The sequence below is a fragment of the Amphiura filiformis genome, chromosome 3, assembly GCF_039555335.1.
Source record: "Amphiura filiformis chromosome 3, Afil_fr2py, whole genome shotgun sequence".
NCBI classification, from domain to species: Eukaryota; Metazoa; Echinodermata; class Ophiuroidea; order Amphilepidida; family Amphiuridae; genus Amphiura; species Amphiura filiformis.
In genome coordinates this window covers 58,852,499-58,874,785 of record NC_092630.1, presented here as the reverse complement: position 1 = coordinate 58,874,785, position 22,287 = coordinate 58,852,499, and the positions used below count along the sequence as shown (strand labels likewise).

At 35.6% G+C, this 22,287-nt stretch overlaps 1 protein-coding gene across 1 annotated transcript in view; it reads right to left on the bottom strand.

Annotated features, from left to right (window-relative positions):
• Nucleotides 1–2,819: 2,819 nt before the first annotated feature.
• Nucleotides 2,820–22,287, bottom strand: part of LOC140148833 (uncharacterized) — a 46,068-nt gene continuing 26,600 nt past the window's right edge. The window contains exons 6-32 of the mRNA XM_072170908.1: nucleotides 21,558–21,827; nucleotides 20,810–20,851; nucleotides 17,510–17,791; nucleotides 16,542–16,866; nucleotides 16,016–16,291; nucleotides 15,392–15,672; nucleotides 15,030–15,179; nucleotides 14,681–14,851; nucleotides 14,128–14,394; nucleotides 13,129–13,383; nucleotides 12,239–12,427; nucleotides 11,827–11,937; nucleotides 11,173–11,406; nucleotides 10,805–10,906; nucleotides 10,413–10,637; nucleotides 9,889–9,987; nucleotides 9,395–9,490; nucleotides 8,882–8,977; nucleotides 8,662–8,760; nucleotides 7,909–8,034; nucleotides 7,657–7,784; nucleotides 7,224–7,446; nucleotides 6,680–6,755; nucleotides 6,272–6,342; nucleotides 5,442–5,650; nucleotides 4,865–4,915; nucleotides 2,820–3,946 (exon numbers count right to left, since the gene is read on the bottom strand). Of these exons, the coding sequence (XP_072027009.1) occupies nucleotides 3,932–3,946; nucleotides 4,865–4,915; nucleotides 5,442–5,650; nucleotides 6,272–6,342; nucleotides 6,680–6,755; nucleotides 7,224–7,446; nucleotides 7,657–7,784; nucleotides 7,909–8,034; nucleotides 8,662–8,760; nucleotides 8,882–8,977; nucleotides 9,395–9,490; nucleotides 9,889–9,987; nucleotides 10,413–10,637; nucleotides 10,805–10,906; nucleotides 11,173–11,406; nucleotides 11,827–11,937; nucleotides 12,239–12,427; nucleotides 13,129–13,383; nucleotides 14,128–14,394; nucleotides 14,681–14,851; nucleotides 15,030–15,179; nucleotides 15,392–15,672; nucleotides 16,016–16,291; nucleotides 16,542–16,866; nucleotides 17,510–17,791; nucleotides 20,810–20,851; nucleotides 21,558–21,827 (4,469 nt within the window). The 3' untranslated portion in view covers nucleotides 2,820–3,931. The remainder of the gene's footprint in view (nucleotides 3,947–4,864; nucleotides 4,916–5,441; nucleotides 5,651–6,271; nucleotides 6,343–6,679; nucleotides 6,756–7,223; nucleotides 7,447–7,656; nucleotides 7,785–7,908; nucleotides 8,035–8,661; nucleotides 8,761–8,881; nucleotides 8,978–9,394; nucleotides 9,491–9,888; nucleotides 9,988–10,412; nucleotides 10,638–10,804; nucleotides 10,907–11,172; nucleotides 11,407–11,826; nucleotides 11,938–12,238; nucleotides 12,428–13,128; nucleotides 13,384–14,127; nucleotides 14,395–14,680; nucleotides 14,852–15,029; nucleotides 15,180–15,391; nucleotides 15,673–16,015; nucleotides 16,292–16,541; nucleotides 16,867–17,509; nucleotides 17,792–20,809; nucleotides 20,852–21,557; nucleotides 21,828–22,287) is intronic.

The following is a 22,287-nucleotide window of genomic DNA, read 5'->3' as shown; positions in this document are numbered from 1 at the left end:
TAACGTTTTCATGACCTTTATATAACCCGACATTTAAATGTTATTAAAAGGTTTTGAAAAAAACATTTTAACAACATTTATGTGTTTGCTGAGTTTAAATATTTTAACATAATGTTATTTAAGTATTGACACAATATTTGGCAAAAATGTTTGCAAAAATAGTTTACAATAACATTTTTGAAAACATTTAAAAATATTGTTGTAGTGTGTTTTCATACAAAACGTTTTGAAACGTTACCATGACCTTTGTATAACCCGACATTTTAATGTTATTAAAACGTTTTTACCTAAACCAAAAGCCAAAATATAACTTATTTAAAACGTTTTTAAAACGTTTTTGTGTTTGCTGGGTTACGACCAGATGAATATAGTGTGAACAAATTTTAGGGACTCAGTTGAATTTTTGGTGCAGAGTCAAAGTTGACTCTGGAAGATATTATTAATACGATTTATGACACCGCATCTTTAGATAAGGCCTATATTTTAAGAAACATAGTTGATGTGGCTAGACCATGTAAAGTTTGAATCAAATAAAACACCAAAATATTTGAATTTGTCAACCTTTTCAATGGTTTGATCACAATAACTTAATATCGTCAAATTTAGAAAGAACATTCCATGTACCAAATATCATAAATTTAGTCTTCTTGGTAGAGTGTTTTTTATTAAACCAATAAGCAAAATTATTCATATTATTTTTGTTGTTGGGATGCAGTTTCTGAAGAACAAAGAAGGGTAGTATCATCAGCATAAATGACAGATTTACCGGATTCACTTTGTGGTAAAGTATTCAAGTTACAAAAATTATGAAGAGAAGTACTGAGTCCTAAGATAGACCCTTGAGGGATACCTATGTTAACATGATTAAAATCAGAAAGAATTGAGTTCAGGCCCATTCAGTGATCCCAGCGAAAGTGTAAAAAAAATAAAATTGTTTATAAATTGCTTAAAAGTGAAGGATAAGTCATTCAAATTGTCATTTTGTATTTTTGAAATGGAAATCCGGCAAAAACGAAGAAAACAGCAGTATTGACGAAGTTGAAGCTCCATTCAAATACTTAAAGCTAGTTTATATACTGTCAGTATATAAATTGCAGATTCATGTAATTCCTTATTACATACGTACATACAATATTTCTATAGCGCTTTTTTCGCAGTTCAAAGCGCTTCACAGAACAAAGAAAAACAAATGAAATTAGGCCTACAACAATTCAAAAAGGTGGGTTTTAAGATGCCTTTTAAAGATCTGCAGTGACGGGGCCTCTTAATTGTCTTAAATACATGGCTTTTGGCTGAACCACTAGCAGGCTATGTTTTTATATCTGAATTTTGATGAATTTTACGATCATCCGGATGCCAGTGAGCAAATCACTGGATGGACCATTAATATTTACACATTGATTTAAATAAATAAATTTTAAATAACAAAAATAAATGAATAACTCTTAATGATCTTAACCATTCAAGTTCTACAGTGTCAAATGTTTTCTTCAAGTCAAGAAAAATAGCGCCTATGGCACGACAATGATTCATATTTTTCAAAATATAATCTTGAACATCAAGTAAAATGGTTGCACAAGAATGATTAGGACGAAAACCAGATTTACTTGGGGAAAGAATGCCTTTGACACTGAGATAGTCATAAAGTTGATTATGAATTATATATTTTTTGAAATAATAGGTCAAAATTAAATATGATCTTAGCAAAGGTTACATTAAGGTGGGTCAGAGGGAAGCATAACCTATATTGTTGTTTGCACTCAAATATTGCGACAAATAAAGCTGACACACAAAAGGAATGGCATGCGTTATATAAAGGAGATATAAATGCTTGATATAAGTGCCATTGATTGTATTGATATAGACGAATCCAACGAGCCAAGTCATGGTCAGGATTTGGTCGGCCATTATTGGGTCCCCGGCGCACCAAGTTTGTGTTGTTACTGCCCAATTGGGTGGATTAAAGCCGCTTAAAAAATCGATGTTATATTGTATTGTGTTTTAAACTTTCATCATTCTTTTGTCTACGTGTAACACCGGTGATGGAATGCATTTTCAGGTGAGATATACTCAGCGGGGACCCAACCATGGCTGCCACTGAGGTGTAGGAATGCGTGATATTGGATTCGTCTATACATGATTTTCCTCAGTGGGAGGATAACGCCCAAAACATTCGTTTTGGTATCCCGGTTTGGTATACTTTTGGACAGTGGTGGCGTAGATGTCTTCTTTGGGGTGAGAATTTGGAAGTAACTGGTACAAATAAGCGCGAAATGTTTCGCCATATTGAAGTTTAATTGTTGAAATAATGTTGAAATATATGCAAGTATTGGCTTCTTTGACTTGCACACAGTTTTTAAGTTAAATGGGCCAAACTTTTAAAAAAAGCCTCCCTGTCACCCCCCTGGCCGTAAGTGATTATAATCGTTACCATCAAATGACACATCTGTTCAAGAGCTACAATGCATGATTTTCTTTCATGAATATCCATGACGTCAAATGAATATTCATAAGAAACATTGGAATTATTCATAAGGTACATTTAAATATTACTTTAAAATATTAGAATATTCATATAGTATAATTTTATTTGAATATTCACAAAGTACATTTGAATATATGAAGAGGTACATTAGAATATTCATAAAGTACATTTGAATATTCGTTGGGTACATATGAATACTCATTAGGTACATTTGAACACAATAGGTACATTTGAATACTAGTATTCATTAGGTACATTAGAATATTCATTAGGTGCATTTAAATATTCATTAGGTATATTTGAATATTCATTAGGTACATTAGAATATTCATTAGGTGCATTTTAATATTCATTAGGTGCATTTAAATATTCATTAGGTATATTTGAATATTCATTAGGTAATTTTAATATTCATAAGGTATGTTTGAATATTCATAAGGTATGTTTGAAAATTCATTGGGCGTAAATATTAGACGGGTGAAGTAACGTGTTAGGTAATTTTAGGTATATGAATGAGACCACTGTGTCTCCTTCCATTTTCTTTATTAGAACTCCGAATTTTCTTAAATCTACATTTGATACACCCTATATATTTTATTTCAGTTTAGTTCTGAGTATTTGAAATATAGCAGTATATTGCATTTCATTACAATTTAATTACAAGTATTGAAAAGGTAAATAGTTTAATACATTTAATATATTTAATACACCCTATATATCTTGTTTTAAGTTCTGAGTATTTGAAATATATCAAAATGTTGCATTTCATTACAACTTAATTACAAGTAATGAAAGGGTCAATAGTTTAAATAATGGTTATAGGAATCATGAACAGATTCTGAGTTGAATAAACCTAAATAAATGCTTTGATTTTTAAACATGTTTCTGGACAGACACATGTATAACCTTGTTGAATTCTGTGACTGATAAAAATCCATCACATGTTCCGATTTTAAACACGATTGATCGACTATTATTGTACATTTGACTTCCTCGACACATTAGTAATCGCGCGTGTGTATCACGGACGCAAAGTGACTGAGCTGCGCCTTACACCGCCTTAAGGAAACCAAAATGGACTTATTATCTATATACATATACTATCTCAATTCCAGTGAATTTGGCAGACGAACTTAATAGGGTATGATCTACTTTTGTTGAAATGACACATTGACGATTATTAGCAGGATATCACAGAGTCCTCTACTACAATATTTAAAACAATGCGTCATGACCGTGTATTAAAACGGTTTTATACGCACTCTCTGAATACTTTCCGTACGTAAACAACATCCAAACAATATCTCAAATTCTCTGGTGAAATGTTTTTAACAATATAATAGAATGCAACTTTTGATGATTCACAAAACATGTTGATTACACCTGGTTCGGCAAGTCACATTTAAGACATCGTCAATGGAGCCAAATAGACGTCATCTTTGTGTGTTATATGTAATTAGCCTGAAAAAAAAAGACGCAGGTATAATTAGTTAATATTATAAAGGTTTAGAAATTTGACAAACTTATTTAAACTTTAAATCAATTATGTAGTAGAAAACGTATTGTATCAATAAAGTACAGCTTTGAAGAGATTCATCTGGATTGTCTATATAAATTATTACTAGAGTTCTCATAACAAATCGACCTTACTGGCTGGTTGCTTCTTCTTGACTGAGCTGTATCCAGTATTAGCACTAGCTATGAACAATGAGGGGGCGCAGCTTATTTTCTCAGTCATGCATACAACCAGCTTATCCAAGAAAAATCAACTGGCAACACTATAAGACAGCAAGTGCTAGTAACAGCTCAGTCAGGAAGAAGCAACCAGCCAGGTTGCGAAACGACACTACTAATTGTGAGTACCTGGATTTGTTATGAGAACTCTAGTAATAATAAAATAAGTACAGCTTATTCAAAAAGATAGGACCCTAACAAACAAAATGTCCTATTTCCATTCATGCCATTATATCTTCTTAATCACAAGATAACAAAGTGGGAATATTTTATTAACATCTGTTTTTTCTGTTTCTAACAGGTCTATCTTGATGGAATGTTTAAAGTTTTCGGGGGGTTAATTTTAGGTGGGGGGGCAAAATCAACAAATTTTGCACAAAATTAACAAATTTGTATGAACAATTGGGGAAATGGTAGTTTTACTTTTTCCTCCAAAGGTTGACTACCAACGTCAATGAAATTTGTGAAAGCTAAGAATGTCCACTTTACTTTAATGTCCACTTTTCTAAGTTGCAGAAAAATACATCGCTGAAAATAATCACGGTTACGTAACACGTATTTTTCTAATCATTAAGGCAGGAGGATTTTTGTGACCGGGATTACACTTCGCTTTTACTCTTATTACTTTTTCAGTAAACAACTTACCCACGAATTCAGACCCCAATAATCCGTTCCAGTATTTTGTGGCGCAAGAGTCTGTTACGAACAAGTAATGATAATAATAAGCGTATAATGGAATCCCATCGTTAACAGCGTAAAAAAGCAGCAAGTTTAAAAAGCCCCCATCTCTGCTCACTTTTTGAAACTTAGTCCCATTTGTAATATGTAATGATTTAACTTTAATCAATTTAAAACATTTCCAGAAGCGTTATGTATTTTCATAGTCGAGGATAGTGACCATTAACGACCCAGTATAAGCGTGAAGTTGTGTACTAATGTAATTTTTAACAACCAGGAGTGTGTAGATTCAGAATCAATCGGGAGCCAAAATGGCACCCTTGCGCAAATTTAGTTATTGAGGCCAAAGATCACACAAAAGGATAACAATTTAAAATGCTTAAATGAAGATATAAATTAGCAGAAATATTTCTTTGGGTCCTAAGGATTTAAAAAAGTCGATGGTCATATATCTCTAGAATGCCTAAATAACAAAATTGTACACCTGATTACTAAAATACAAAAGAGACCTCTTTAGCTCTCTTGGTAAAATATGCATACTTACATGTACATAAGCTTGGGAAGTTTGTGCATTCCAATACACGTTTGGTAGTTGGTTAGGTTGATTTGCATATGCTGAAGCCATATTCACCCTTTGAGCATTCAATTGACGGGACCTTCTTACACGGTGACAGAAAAGTAATCCAACTGGTATGGCTACTAGGAGTACGATGAGGACAATGCCAAGACCAATGATACCAGCTACTGAAAAATCTGAAGATCAAAATAAGTGACTTAATCATGAATAAGAACCAAAATGTTACACCACCTGTTCAAGTTTTGGATTTTAATTTGTTTGAAAAATCAAAGGTAGACATTCATCACAAACTATTTATTTAAATGTCCGAAATGTAAGTTAATTTGAGCAGAATTTGTCATAAACTGACATGTCCTTACCCAGAGAAAAGAAAAACCACATATCGCACACTAGCACATTTAAACATGAAATTACAACGACTTCATAACATGCACAGATGTCAGAGAAAAATCTCCCGACATAATTGCCTGTGCAGGAATTTGAACCCCAGGTCTTCGGATATCGATAGCGAGACTGACTCTCTAACCACTGAGCTCCGTATACTGTCACTGATGAATAGGTCTGGTACTTATGGAACATATTAATTTTTCGAAAAATTAAGATAAACAACATTTCCCACTTTCTTCTCCCAAAGAAATTTCTTGAGTAAATATTTCCTGGATTCCCCATTTTCAGCCACGGACATATATGTCCGCACAGTTATGACAATCGTATCATAAATAGTCCTTCAAGAAAGACCTCAGCCGAGATCGACGGTCTTCTTGAGGGATCACTCAAAATATCGTGGGAAAACTTACCATCGTCATCTTTATCTTTCCCTCCAGCGCGAATCTCAGAACACTCATTCTCGGACACATCATCATCGCAACTTTATGCACGAAATATTGAAGTTAAAAAAATCAAAACATAATTATGTAACTTTTTTTTTTTTTTGCAAAGGATTTGATTAGTGTTTTTACAAAGCGCTAAAGATTACTTAGATTAATAATCCTCACGTTGTCACGGCTCTTCTTTTCATTTGATAGGTGCCATTTCCAAAAGGTGACGTGGTTGCGATATTTAGGTTGCAAAATTGTTATTGTTTATGAATTTCCCATTGGGCGACGAAAAAAAAAATGTAATAAAGGATAGTACGGTATATTCATTGAATAATCAGAATGACATGTATGAAATCATATCATAGACTTTCATGATAGAATACTTACACACAAACGCTGACAGAATTAATGGGTTCAGGACGACACTCCATATTTTCTTGACAATAATCTGCAGGACATAGTTCTTCATAACAAAAATATAAATGAGTTTATGTAATGTTGAAAAAATTAATAAACAATTTAAATAATAGCAAAAACTTGATAATTACAGGCGACAACAATTATGACGCTATAGTAGTTTTTCCAGTTCCGGCATCTCCTCAGAAAAAACATTTCCAAAAATATTTGGGTTTTGTTTGGGTGGGGGTGTGTGGGGACTGGGGGTGTGTGTGTTTGATTTCTTAGGCACCCGAACCCCACCCACCCAATACATACACCCCCATCCACGTTCACCCCACATACGCGAAATACTCTTCCCTACACACACCCCATCCCATGTCAAAAACACAAGCACAGTATAAATACGAATTCACACAGGGAAAACTAGACAATGTAAATATAAACAAAGCTATAAATTGCACATTTGGTATTCTGGAGCATTTATTTTTTGCTCACTTACAAACGCGACGTTTTGCCTATGGACAATACACACCTGTTATGATAACTGTGAAAAACGGATCAACTTTGATATTAGTTCCCGCCAGAATTCCTCTTGGTGTGGTGCTCCTTTGTATGGCATCTAGCACATCCTGTGAACCCGATGTTGTTTGCTCATTCAAGAGAACTTCAAACTCGACTCTTATGCTCCCCATTCTTATTGCTCTAATCTTGACTTCAAGGAACCCAGTAACACCAAAGCGAAGAATATTTGACAGCTGAAGATATAAAAGGGATACTTGGTTTAACAAGTGGAGTTATACATACCGGCATACATTATATTTACATATGATCAGTATACATACTTATGAACAGTATACATTACATTTACTAATAACTAGAAAAGGAATAGCTAGTCGAGATTTGTTGCGAATATTGCTAAAATGCCTGCAGTGTTTGGAAAACTACCGACTACACAAAATACTTACAACCCTAATGAGAGTGTCTTCCAATGTAGCAAATCGTCTCGATCCTGGATACATTAAAGTGTCCTCGTATAAAATCGGCATCTGCTCGATCTCCAAAATGGACATTTCGGCAATAATTACTCGTGAGGCTAAGGGAAAATCATTTAAAGATTATATTCCACTTCCATCATTATGGTTTTCAAAACATGAAAGAGTAAGGTTCGTATATAACAAACTTTTATAATGTTATAATTTCTTTTAATGTATTTTCACCTAACAAACATTGGTCTCCAGTGGTAAAATATCCAAAAGCACATCTACACATATAACTAGCCATAGTTTCGATGCAACGGAACTCTTCGCTTCCACACAGGTTTGGTGTTAGACAATCATTGGTAGCTGAAAAATATGAGAAAATAAGAAGGGGAAATACCAAAGATTATAATTCACAATTCTTACATGGAGACATCTCATAATTAAGAGAGATGAAGTCATGACTCCACGCAAGCCATGTCTGAGCTGCAAGTCGAGACATTTGAAGTAAAACTTGTCTCAGTTCAGCATAATTAAGTGGTTAGACGTGTCTTCAGCAAAGACACATGTGTTTATTTTTGTTTCAGTTTTCTAATGTTGAAGACAAGTCTTCCGATGCTTCCAGTTTGCGGTATCTCGCAAGTGGAAGGCTAGTGACAAATCTCGTCACGTTCTTTGAAACTGTTGAGTACTAGTTCTTGGTTTCTCTGTTTTTGCTCTCTGTAGAGTACACATTATAAATAGTTGTAAATCATTAATAATAGTAATAATAATAATAATAATAATAATAATAATAATAATAATAATAATAATAATAATAATAATAATAATAATAATAATAATAATAATAATAATAATAATAATAATAATAATAATAATAATAATAATAATAATAATAATAATAATAATAATAATAATAATAATAATAATAAATAATATCTATTTACAAGATTCTATTGCCAAAAGTTATTAACACACCACATTGCAGCTTACCTAAAAGTTCGCACCGGTCACCGGTAAATATAAATGGACATGTACATTTGTGAAGCTCGTTGCAAACTCCCCTGTTCAAACATGGCGGCGAACAGACAGCTTATCATTGCAAGATAAAAAAAAATAACGAAAGGTTACATTTATGTTGTTGTGAATACATGTTCGTATTATATAATATTAATGACGAGTAAACAAATGTTACGATAATTAGCTGACTTACTTTGAGTACATGTAGTACCGGTGTAGTTAGGTGTACACGAGCATGTGTTTGGTGCAATACATGTACCTCCATTATTACATGACGGGGTGCACACAGCTGTGTGTTTCGGATGTAAAACAACAAAGATAGATAGTGTTAACTCTTTGTGTGTTGTATCGTTCCAAGCCGACATATTTGACCCGTATTCAGCCTTAATGTTCGGCATTTTAGCTAAAAACTGAGACCAGAGACATATTTTGGAATATTTTTTTTAAATAGAAAATCAAGCAATATCAAATTTTGACTCATGTGTTAACTTTGACTTTGGAATTCCAAGATTGCCCATATGGTTCCAATTGGGTATCCATTTCTCTACATGCATTAAGACGGTCATTTAAAGCTCTGTGGGAAGATACATTATAGCTTTAAGAAATCTTCCCTTTTCTTCTTTTTTCTCTTCATAAAGAATTGGTAGACTAAATAATTACTTTATTTTCTATTACAATTTAAAACACATTCTTGAATCACACTTACGTAATTGGCACCTGTTGCCTTGGTAGCCTTTTGCACAGTCGCATGTGCTGAACGCAGTACATTTCCCGCCATTTTCACATGGTGGAGTACAGCTATCTGTACGACATAAAACGGAGTGTATACAAAGTGAATTAACAGAACAAACGGGAAGTATATATGCATAATGAAAACGTAATGACTTAAGCAAATTGTAGATCTAGCCTTTCCGCTCATTTTAGTAATACCATTTTACTTCAGGATTTTACCCGGGAGAGCCGACCATCAACAATTACTACATGGACGGTGGTGAGACCCACCATATCGACTTCTAACTTGGTAGTCACTTCCTGTCATATTTAGGTGAAAAACTTTTTAACCGAAAATCAATTTTGCCTATAATTTATTACATGGCGAGGGCGCACTCACTTTATGACGTAATAGGGACATTGTGTGGGAAAGGTTTGCACTTTTGGTATCACTGGATAGCTTACGTGTTGCAATAACCTAATACTCACCTTTTTCACAATATCGTCCATAGAATGCAGGAGAGCTACACGTACATGTATCCACATCGGTGCATTCACCACCGTTCTCACAGGGAACGGAACATAATTCTGATAAGAAAGAGTATATTAAAAAGTTAAATCAAATTGAAGATATTTCGCCTTTATTTCCTTTAAAATGTTTCTCGATTGGACAAAATGACGATAGCAACAGCAATAATCATAATCATCATTGAGCCTCTGCTCGGAAATATGAGATCAAGCAAAACCAGTCGGAAGGCCGAAATACTGATTTTGAGATTCAAACAATGGAAATGATTTCCATTTTTTCCTATTGTTTTTGAAACCCTTTAGCTGCTCATATCTTAGGAACCATTTTCCCATTTCAAAGGGGTTTCTGCAAAATGTAGCTTTGCAAATGCTTAATACATCAAAGTGAAAAATGAAAACTGAATATGCCCGGCTTTAGACTGATTTTGCTAGATCACTCCACATATATGAAAGTGATAAGAGTATTGTGGGACAAGTTCTCTTACTATCATCACTTTCAATGTTCACAACAGCTTCGTCTCGAGATCCGACATGCTCCGGTGTACTACTTTGCAACACAACAGAGAATTGCTCCGACTCTTCGTAGGTGTCGTCATTACGGATTGATATTTCTATGTATGCCGTGTTGAAATCCTGCTCAAAGACTACTGTTCCTCTTCTGCTGATGTAATCTTCCGGCGATTTAGCAGAACCGTCCATTGTCAAGAAATCTGGCGGGTAAAACACATATTTATATCGTTACAAAGAAGTGCACCACACATCTAGAAACTATTTATCATCACTATAACTTATCAAGAGTAAACTTAGAATTAAATTTGGTCCCGGGAATTTGGTCCATGCGATTATTTATTACGAAACGGTATTTCAACAAACTTACTGACTTCCGTGCGTCCCATATATCCAACCTTCTGGACAGTCAGTTGTACAGACGCGGTATTTTCAGATACACTATATGCAATTTCTCTGAAGAAATGTTCAACTAAAATGAAACGCAATAATATTTTAACGTTAAAAGCAAACATACTCAATATATTGCCAGATATATTACTGGACAAATCACAAGTACAAATATTATTGACAATTTAAAAAGGAGCTGGCAATAGAAGATCAAGTGCTCGGATTTAGCCCCAACTTACATTTTAAAACTACTTGAACCTCATTTTCCATGTTCAAAATTGTTTACTAGTTTATTTAGAGATAATTTATTTTACTAGTTTGCGGTCAGCAGTCCATGAGTGCACCCACCCTCGTCGTCTTCTATAAAGACTGTTGCCATATCAGGCATTCCGATGTCACTATTTACTGCGTCAAATAGTCGGATTTCAAAGCTTTCTAAGTCTTCTTTCACATCATCATCTTTGATGTAGATAAATCGAGGTATTTCCTCAACACCTTCGTCAAAATAGAGGAGTTCTGTATGTGCTTGAAAATCGGTAGCTGATGAAGCTTTTCCTGCTGAAGTAGACTCCGTTGCTAGCCCTGAACAAATGATATGAATTGGAAACGTTACATACAGAGAAATTATTGGTCTTCTTATTGATTACCTTAAGAACAAACGTGAATCAATACCTTACACGCCTGCATAATCAATCAATTAGCCAATAATCATGGCAATGTGATCCGTGATTCCGTTCCATCAAAAATAAAACAATGAAACAATGAAAAATTTGCACCTTTTCCAAATTCCAGATTGTTAAAGAACAGTTGAAAAGGTACCCTTTCTCTAATCCAGTTTTCTGAAATTTGTGACCCAAACCTAAGAGAAACCTGAAAATGCTACCCACAAAATCTGCCACACCCACCGCTAGCAACCCCCGATTAGATGCCGACAAAGTTAATGAACCGATTTCAGAACCTCACTTCCATATTCATGCAAATACCGTATAATGTTTTACTTACTAACACTACCGGCAACTCGTGTATCCCCTGTCCTTCTTATGGTAACGATGATAGAATTTTCATTTTCCAAAACCAGATGCACAGATTTATCAAGTACAAACATAGATGGACCTTCAAGACAAAAAATGACATGGACAAAATATGGTTTCAATATAAACGTACGAACATAAATAAACATACTTGGCATCCTAGCCAGAAAAAAAATGCATTACGATTAACAGCTGATAAACAAAAGAGAAAAGGGAAAGAAAAGAGGAAGCCAAAATAGGAAAAACAGAGAAGAGGAGAGAAGCGTGGGAAAACGATCTGAGCAATGAGGCTGCTTACTCCCCTACTTACTTTTAACGTTTAGCTTTTTTCTTCTCATAAATTACAAAACTAGCTACACACACGAGATGTGTTTCTCATTTACCGATAACAGGTATCTCAAGACACGAAGGCACACGTCCAAACCATTGTCCTGTTTGCTGGCATACACGTGTTTCCATCCCCATCAGCATAAACCCTTCATCACACATATATGTAACCATTCCTCCTACGCTTGTTCTGGTGAAGTAGAAGCCACCATTCGTTGGGGCCACCAAGGAGCTGCAAATAACAACTGAAATACAAATCAATGCAACAAATTGAGTTTTGAAATAAATATCTACTTCATCTACTATGTTACTTTATCTACTATATCCTACTATGCAAGGCTTGCAAATTATGATCCAACATTTCCTAGATTCGATGGCTCTGAAAAGAGCCTTACTAGTCCATAAATACAAAACTGCGTGTTTACGATGATTTATATCCTTAATAACTCTTGTGAATGTTTTGTTTGCTTTATATTATGCACCTCCTAGACATGCTAGAGGGCAGCATCTGTCAGAAATTCAAACATTGCATGCACAGGTCAGTAATTCGTGCGGTTCTACTAGCGTGAAGACAAACACAAATTTGGCAAAATTTTTTAGAGCCTCTTTAATACGAAGTATACCCGTTACTCACACCAGTGACCACTAATCATGCTAATGTGAAAAAGAAAAAGACACTGGATAATCAACAGATATATGCAGTGTCAATTTATATTCTTAACAGACTTTTGATGCCGTGGGAGGGCCGAGATATGTACAAACGTTTTTCTATCCTGTATACAAGTTTCTGGTTCGCACACGAACTACCCGTATGCTTTTTCTGATATCTCACACGAACATTAGGTATTACAGACAACGGTGATTTATACTTGTTTGTCTGAAGCTTCAATTTGTGCTATTTAATCAAAATTCAAGAATTCGGTAATATATTCTAAAATATACTTACCACCCATAGACGCTTCAATAATAATATCTTGTTCTTCAAAAGACGCCTTTGACGCTAAAGCAACTTCCATGTCACCAGTTGCTTGAAAATCAAATATACACCACTCGTTTCCGTCACAAGCTGCGATTACGTCATCTGGTAAAACGTTAGGGTTGGTTGGTGGTGAGAACACGGGTACAAAGGCTTCATCTTTGTAGCTGTCTGGGCCATTTGGTAGTGCATAGTAAAATAGAGAATCTGAAGCCTCAATTTGCCCTGTTTGGATTGATCATGTCATAATAATTAGCCTATTTTACTGAGTACATACCCTATTATACTTTCCCAAGATTAAACAGTAATAATAGTTATATTATTTTACTAAACAAAGGTTAGACTATCCCATATACTCTCCCGTATCATACCTATCACAGCACTTATGAATAAATGAATGAATGAAAAACAGTTTTATAAAGCGCAAAATACAATCAAGTCCCAAAGCGCTAAAACAAGAAAACTTGACATACAAAATGCAATGTAGAACAATGAAATTTAAACTGCAGTACAGAAAGATTTTAAAATGCATGAGAAATCAACAATAACACAGTTGAAACAGATGGGCCATTAAAACAGATTTGAACCGTGGTCATGACAGAGTCCGGTAGCTTGTTCCAAAGTTCAGCAGAAGAGAACGTGAAATGAAAGTGCAACGTCCTTAAGATAAAGTTGATGCTGGTGCACAAACAAGAGAAGAAATTGAAGATAAATGCAACAAATTGTGCCCATCTAATTTATCTTTAATAATGACCTCTTTAAACAGTTAAAGATATATTTTGTGCCACTGTCAATGGAAAGCACGGCGCTAGTACGAATCGTAGGGCATACAATGGAGCAAACTGCAACTTTTGAATTTGTATCCAATTCTTCCATTTTTATTTTGGACCGTCGTGCCTCTATTTCTGCGGATGAACATATTAAACTGGTACCTTAATTCTTTTGTGCACTGTACTTCATATTACTTACATGTTTGTCCAAACTGGGAATGAATATCTTCCGTAGAATAATCTGAATCTACTATAGTTCCCGACGGAGTCAAGAAATCATCGTCTGGGTTGTCATTCCAAGTTCCAAACAGACCTTCCGTGTGACCTTTGAAAGACTCAGGACCGAGAAATAACAACGACATAACACGGTTGGCTCCAGTAGTGGTCCTAAGCTGCAGTGATACACCACCGTCAAACAGAACTATGACACCAGATTCTGCAATGTTGGGACTACTAATGGATACTCCTGTGACAGAAACACGATAAAAAGATGTCAGTGGACTGGCCGGAGTAAAAGTTTGAAAAATCCCATTGAAAATTGCCAAGAACGGTTTTTGTACCCTCTCAGTCAAACTCAGTTCCCTTAAATCGGATGTTTCTGTGTCTCTAACATGTCTAGGTCTATAGTAATCAATTATATGAATTAATAGGAACTTTTATACTATTCCGTTTGGAAGACTATGCTGCACACTCGAGCTACAAACACTAATGCTGTACTCAAATTTATTCGGAAACATGCCAACTATACAAACCTTTTAAACTCCACCAATTATTCTCTTCCAAATTCAATCTGTTCCAGTCTTCTTGTCCTTGTTCTCTCACCCAGACATCTAACAAGCGTCTTGAGTTTAGCTCCACATGAACAATATCTGAGGAGCCGTACTGTGCGACCACAGCAACGAAAACAGTGACAGGAAAATCGGCTGAAAAAATATAAGAAATATTATTTATCTTAAACCTGAGCAACAATCTATAATCTACCGAGTCCCTTATCTCGAGCAAGAACGCTATACAAATTGCAATAAATATACCGATATTCGAATCATAATGTCCTTGCAATCTTCATTATTCAAATAAAGAATAAAACGTGTTGATATTCACTATTTGGAAGAGTGTTGGTTCGAGCTTGAAGTATAACATTGTCCATTCCAGATCCAGGGTCGGTTTTCATCATCCAATACTCTCCTTTCCCATTAAAGGTATAGGATTTCCCGTCCATAGTCAAAAAATGTGGATCACCACCTCCAACACCTGTCAAGTATTTTTGGAAAAATGTCATTGGAATCTTTGGTGCTCAGAATTTAAGTTGCTATAAACTGAAAATGTGCAATATGTTTTACGTTTACAATAGGCCTAATGGAAATAAAATAAAACATGGTAAAGAATCACAGTTACCCTTAATGCTGTTACACATTTTCATAATTTCAAGTCATTTTAGAAATTTCATGACCATTATGACATACCTGGCGTGGGAGCGACATATGAAGAACAATCAGTTGACGAAGGTCGTAAGTCTTCGTAAGATTGGCAATTAGTGGCATGAAACACACAACACTGAAGTCTTGGTTCTAAATCATTCAAAAAGTGTGAAAGGTATGGAACCGTTTGTGGACTATTGTAAGGTGCTACCCCTGCGTGGTGGTTCCGATGGGCAAAACCTCCTCCAGTCGTCAACACGGGGTCATTTAAGTTGATAATATTGTTATTAGAGTCGTAGCAACACTCTTGTCCTCCCCCAGATGCACTATAACAAACCAGTATAGATTGTAAAGACCATTAGTTCCAAGGAAAACAAATTAGTTTAGCATTTACCATTTACACCCTGTAGATTGGTTGTTTACCGCTTTCAAATTTGTATTTAAGACATTGTTCATCCCAATTTTGAGGCTTAGCCCTACTCTTTTGGATCTGGTAAATTCAGTCACGGTATATGTTTGACGTACATATATTAAGAAGCCTCATTAAACGGAACTACATCGTGATCTACATGAATCAATTTGGCACCAATTTGCCACCAAAAGACATTTTGAAAAAGACTTTAGAACATTAGACATGGTTAAAGATCATTATCAATGTTATTTTTTTACCTTGGCATCGTTGCCCTCACACAATGAACAGCATCTGCATATAATCCAGCACAGTTATTGTCAGCCATGTTGCACTCCGGATGTGGATGATATCTGCCAAAGTCTACCAAGGCTTGGTTAAGATCACATGGGCATGCTGGCGTGTTCATCAAAAATTCTGACCCACCCAAATTGGCCTCAATCGATATCCAACCACTTCTACGTGCAACACACCAGGTAGATGATGGTGGAAATAGCCAATTAAGGGAATGAACGTCACTCCATAAAGCAGCAGGGCTGGTGAACAAAATGAGTGAAATATACAAAATGTCATCTCGTCAGCAATATATATTTCATTAAAATATAAGGTGCTTCGAGCCTTCGATACTAATACAACCAAAATATAATTCAAGTTCAATATAATTGCAATAAAGATACAAAAACAAACACTATACAACATTTCTGATGTATTTTTTCATAATCTAATCGGCCGGCGAGGAAAAATCGCCCTAATTCTGGGTTATATCATAGCCCTTGTTATACTTACTTCAAAAGGCTCACCGGGTTACTATCGTAAACCTTAATGATACCAACACGGGGAGAGGTAATCCCGGACGTAAGCATGGATGGCAAAATTGAAAATGTTAGTTCACCGGGCAAAAACGACACAGTGGTTGCATAAGTCCATATCTCAGTCAATGCGACATCAGTAGATGTTTCAGAGTATCCATAAATGGATACGTTAACGTTTTCAACTCTCCCTGAAAACTTTCCATTGTCATCCCATGTGATTTTGTTATTTTCTTTAGATGTCCATTCAATATTTCCACCAAGGTCCCTTGTCACGGTTGTATCAATTTGTTCAACACTCACTATAAATTTAAAAATCAATGTAGGGACCTACATAGAATACAGGGTGTCTAAAAGAGTTAGCTGAGTCTTAACTAAATATTTTAGACAGTCTGTATATAAGTTGCGATTTCTTACGCTTTGGTGTTTACGCCCATCTGCTATTCAAAATCACGTCAAGTGTAAAGAGATCGTAACATCCCTGCTAGTATACGGGCAACCGGGCGGGCAATCTGTTCAAGGCCTTCTCGGTATCAGCAGTGGAGGCGCCAGGCATTTTGGGGCGGAGGGGGGGTTGGCATGGGGAAGTGAATTTCAGGGGTCAAAATCAACCAATTTTGCGCAAAATTGCCGCAAAAGTTTGGAAATTTCGTAATTTTGGGTTTTTACTGGGGGGGACAGGGTGGCCAAGAGTTCTGACGGTGGGGGGGGGGGCATACCACTGGGTATCAGTCCCGGTATAAATACAATTTTGAATGGTAAATGGCTTATTTTTTGCAATGTTACTATTTATAGCTCCGTTGGACGTGTCAATGTGTTCTGTAAAATATCTACCTATTGCTACCTATGCTTTAAATAATATGCATGAAAAATTATGTATTGTGTGACCAAAACTAAAAATTTTGAGTGTTAAGATAAAATTACAATACCGTCAACATTTGGTACCTGCAGTAAAGTACGCCTGAAATTCATACGTTCCGCTTCCATCCACGGAAATTTCCACAAGAATACGTCCTGTTTTGAAAAATGTCGGTGAAACACACAACACGTTGTTGCCATCGTTTTCTCCTTGGACTACTTCAGTACCGTCAAATCGGCATTGGGGATTTGTTGAGGGTTGTGAACTACTACATGATCCCCCTATGCCAGAAAATGTCAAGATGTCACCGCCTAACATAGATCCAAAGCTTGGGGAAACCCTTAAAACTGTCCCCGCAAGCGGATACTCTATAGATATGTGATTAATCGAAAATAAAATAAACAAAAAGTACATCGAAACATGCTTATATTATGTTTTGAGTAACGTTCTAGGAAAATTAAGAGACCAATCGAATATTTATGATCAATTCAGTGAGGCAAACATTTTTGTAATATTTGCTTAAAGCCTATTCAGTGATCCCAGAGAAATGTTTATAAATTGCCTAAGAGTGAAGGATAAGTCATTAAAATTATTATATCAAAATCATTATACTCTGATCAGCTCTTAATCGGCGGGACTCATAACATCGTGGATTGATATAGAATTGCGTATAAACAGCTTGGCGCACCATCTACGCGAACCGCGATTTGTGTATTGCTTGACTGACGCGCGCTTTTGTTCATTTACGCAGGCGTAAGTTGGGACTTCATTGACTCGCGCAGTAACAAAAACCGAATAATACTCGCCTATTACGAGCTGTCCATAGTATACAGTAAGCAAAAGAAATAAGGTAGCAGTTAAAGAAACGGTGATCCAAAACCTAATGAAGATACGAAATAAAAAGTTGCACTTTTGTGTTCTGATCAATGAACGCACGACGCTAGTTTTTCGTGCTAATCAATGAAAGTACGGCGGTAGTTCTCTTGTTCGCGAACGCTTTGTGTACAAATCAATAGGGCATACAATGTGGTAAACTGCAACTTTTAAATTTGCATCTTCCTTGTGTTTTTGGATCGTCGTGTCTTTATTTCTTGAACAATGTCAACGAATGAGTTCTTAAATTCGAGCTAAAAGATGCAGCTATTGGCTGTTGGTTCCAATTATGACATATCTGCCTTTGTTTAGGATATACAGGGGTGAGCGTAACTGGTACCTTAATTATTTGGCTTACTGTATGTATTTCTGCTTTAAAAAAAACTAGCTCAAAGACAATAATATTGCTCAAATACAATATTGATCACAGACACTATTGCTCAAAGACAATATTGTTCAAGGTTGCGCCGCAGGCTTACAAAGAAACAATGGTGCTCTAACATTTGCAAACAAGCTTAAACTATAAATTAGCCCCCGATATATATAGGAGAGGGTCTGAAGAATGAGGGAAATTATGGGGTAAAGAGTTAGCTTAAATTGAATATTGCTCAAAGATGATATTGTTCAAGGTTGCGCAGCAGGCTTACAAAGAAACAATGTTGCTCCAAAACAATTGCAAACAAGCTCAAACTATAAGTTAGCCCCCGATATAGGACAGGGTCTGAAGAATGAGGGAAATTATGGGGTAAAAGAGTCAAAAAAGTAAAAAGTCTCTGTTATAGACAGCCAGCCACCCTTAAGATTAATCTTGATAAATAATAATAAAAGATAACCTTAATGTTAAAACCTTAAGTAACCTTAATGTAACAACCTTAAAATGTATAATGTAACAGATAGTGCTATATCACTGCACTAATGTGCTTAATATTAGCATTTAAAGACTGTTGTACAGTGCTTAATATTAGCACTATATTGAAGTATATACTCGGTTGAATAAACACATGGTGTAGCGCAATCGTGAATATTATTAATGTACCTGGTGTTATGAGTTCCATGACCACTCAATACAGGAGAAATTTTGGCTGTTTTGGGATGTTTGGGTGACAACCATTAGGCGTCCCCCTTAAAAATCACGGTCATCCTGATATGTTTTTATGGCTTCAGCAAAGTCTACAGAGGTTAAATGTGACGTGGTATATCGAAAAGAAACACGTTTGGGCAGGATCGTAAATGGAGAAATAGCCAAAAAAAAAAAAGGGGTGATTGTTTCACAATTTGGGTTTGTTGCAAATTTGTGATGTTAATAATGTTTAAAATATTGTCTGATAGTTTCAGAACGGAATATAACTGGCATCTTTTATTTTTTCAGACATTTTTTAAGATATTGAAAATTATAATTATTGTCATTAATATTTTTAAAGGCCGATATCACAGTTTCCAATTTTATAATATACCATAACTTACTAACATAATATTTTCGCTTAGGAATGTCTGATTGCATTGGGCAAAACGGCGTTGTGGAGCAAAATATCTCTTTATTTAAGATATGTAAAACACTCAAAATTGTTAACCTTCCCAAAAGTGGCTCTTTATGGATAATTTATTTGTGGATATAGTGTTGGAAATCGGGAAAAGTAGGGATTTTGAAATTGCGAATGTAATATGTGAAGCAGTTTGAAAGCGTGAGGAAGTGGCGGAAGTGGTTAGTTTAGGTTCTGGGCGGTGGGGTTTACGAGCGAGACCGTAAATTTTTCTGGCCAACAAAGGGAATGTTTGGAGTGCAAGAAATCTGTTTAGCGTGAGCCAATTTCTGAAGGGGGCTCTTTGAGTATGTAAAGAGGTACATTTTTATATTGTAGGACTCTAAATTAAAGTGGGCTCTTCTAGAATATTGTAGGACTCTGAATTAAAGTGGGCTCTTCTAGAATTTTTAGACTTGAATTTGTATATTATAGGATTCTAAATTTTTCTATTCTAGTTTTAAGACTTAAATTTTTATATTATATGACTCTAAATTTTTCTGTCCTAAATCATGACATATATGCTCTTTTTGATATACCATGTCACAAATATAATTGGCCCATTCCAGCATGTCCAGCCGTTGATGGAGTTTGGGCTCGGCTAACTCTAACATCCAGGCCGGAATTAGCGACGAAAGGCTACACAATCGTCCTCGTTTCCAGTTTGCAGGCTACACAATCGTCCTCGCTTTCAATTTTCCGCTTCGCTAATTCCGGTTTGATTGGAGTTAGCCGAGCCAAAACGCCAAAACATGCCTTGGATTTGAATTTGAAACAGGATGCTTTGTTAGTGGTTGTAATTTTCACGTATGAATAGGTTTGAAACTTTGTCCACAGAGCTAGGAGGTTTATATTTTACCAGACACATCTGTTATTTATACTAAGATATTTGAAAGAAACTAAGAAGAAGAAACCAGGAAGAAGATTAATTATCTTTATGTAACTTATTTTTGCGTCACAAGATGAACTTGTGTTTTTGTATATTTACTGTACCTGAACCACAGCATGGTTTACAACGTATGTCTTCTGGATCATCTGCAAAAAATATAGTGTTAATTGAAACAGATACACTCCAAAAAAGTAGTTTTTAATTGCAATATTAAATAGCGTCCCCGTAATAACATCTAACGATTTCTAGGAAGGCGCGAAATCGAGCCGCTTTCGCGGCGAATAGTAGAGGCTGTAATTTTCTTCAGAAGGGGGGGGTCAAAAATATAAATTATTTTTTACCCTAAAAGGCTTTTAAGGGCAAATTTTTTGCTCGCTATACGCGCATTCTTTAGACCTACACTTACGAGTTACAATATAAAATGTGTGCACGGAAGGGAATCATAAAATTTCAAAGCAAGATATGATATCGCCGCGCTTGTTGAGAGCTGCACGGAATGCAGAATCGGTAAAAGAGAACTTCCTATAAATTTATGGAACGTGAAAGGCAAACTGTCTACAGATTCGGAGGGTTCGTGTTTCATGAGAAACCCGGTATCAACTAAATTGTTATTAAGGGCTTACTAACCATGCACATATACGGGAGGGATTTTTGGGGCGCGGGGTAAAAGCAGGGGGTGGCAAAAAAGAAGGGACGGCAGAAGAAGAAGGGGCGGTGGGTGTAGGTAGTGGGTGGTGTGGACGGGGCTCTGGATTTTTCGTCTCTTTATGCAATTCTTTATTTAATGAGATATAAGAAAGACATTTAAAAGTATACAGAAGTTCTTATATTATAGCTTATAATTTTAATCACCTTGGTAAAAGGTTATTATAAAGGGTCTTTGAAGTTCTGCACCAGGCGCAACTTCGACAGCCTCAGGTGGCAGTCCATCAAATTTGTTCTTGCGAAACAAAGTGGTCCATTCCCAATTACCCCAATACACGTCGTTTCCATATATTCCAACGCCCAAAATTGAAGCCTGGCGACCGACAGGTGCTTCGTAAAAAGTATTCAGGCCAGTACCGTCAAACTTGATACTCTCGACTGTATCCCTAAAGAAATCGCTGAAATACAGTTTTTGTTCTGCAAATGAAATAGTGAGAATAAAAGTATGTAATGTTTTTTAATAATTATCACCCGTCCGCATTTCGATTCCGACCTTCAGGCCTATAACTACATGTATGATAACTTTGTAGAAAAATAATGCCAACTTCCAATTTTATTTTCAGTGGTGTGACTTATACTTTTTTTGTACGTAGATGAGTAAATAGGAGCGTTTACTAAAACAGGAACAATTACTGAACAGGTAGAATCATTAAAAAGGTCAATTTTATCTAAACCGGTCCCTTCTTACATTTTTAGCTTCTTTCTTTCTTTCTTTCTTTTCAGTTTTGTCTAAATGGGCCTATTTTGTTCCCATTTTTGTTTTAAATATTTGCTGCTTAGCTTGTGATTTTTCGTTTCCATGTTATTTATTTATTTATTTAACCCCGTTCAGATTATTTTTTTAATCTGTACATTCTTACATTTCCCTTTTAGCTTT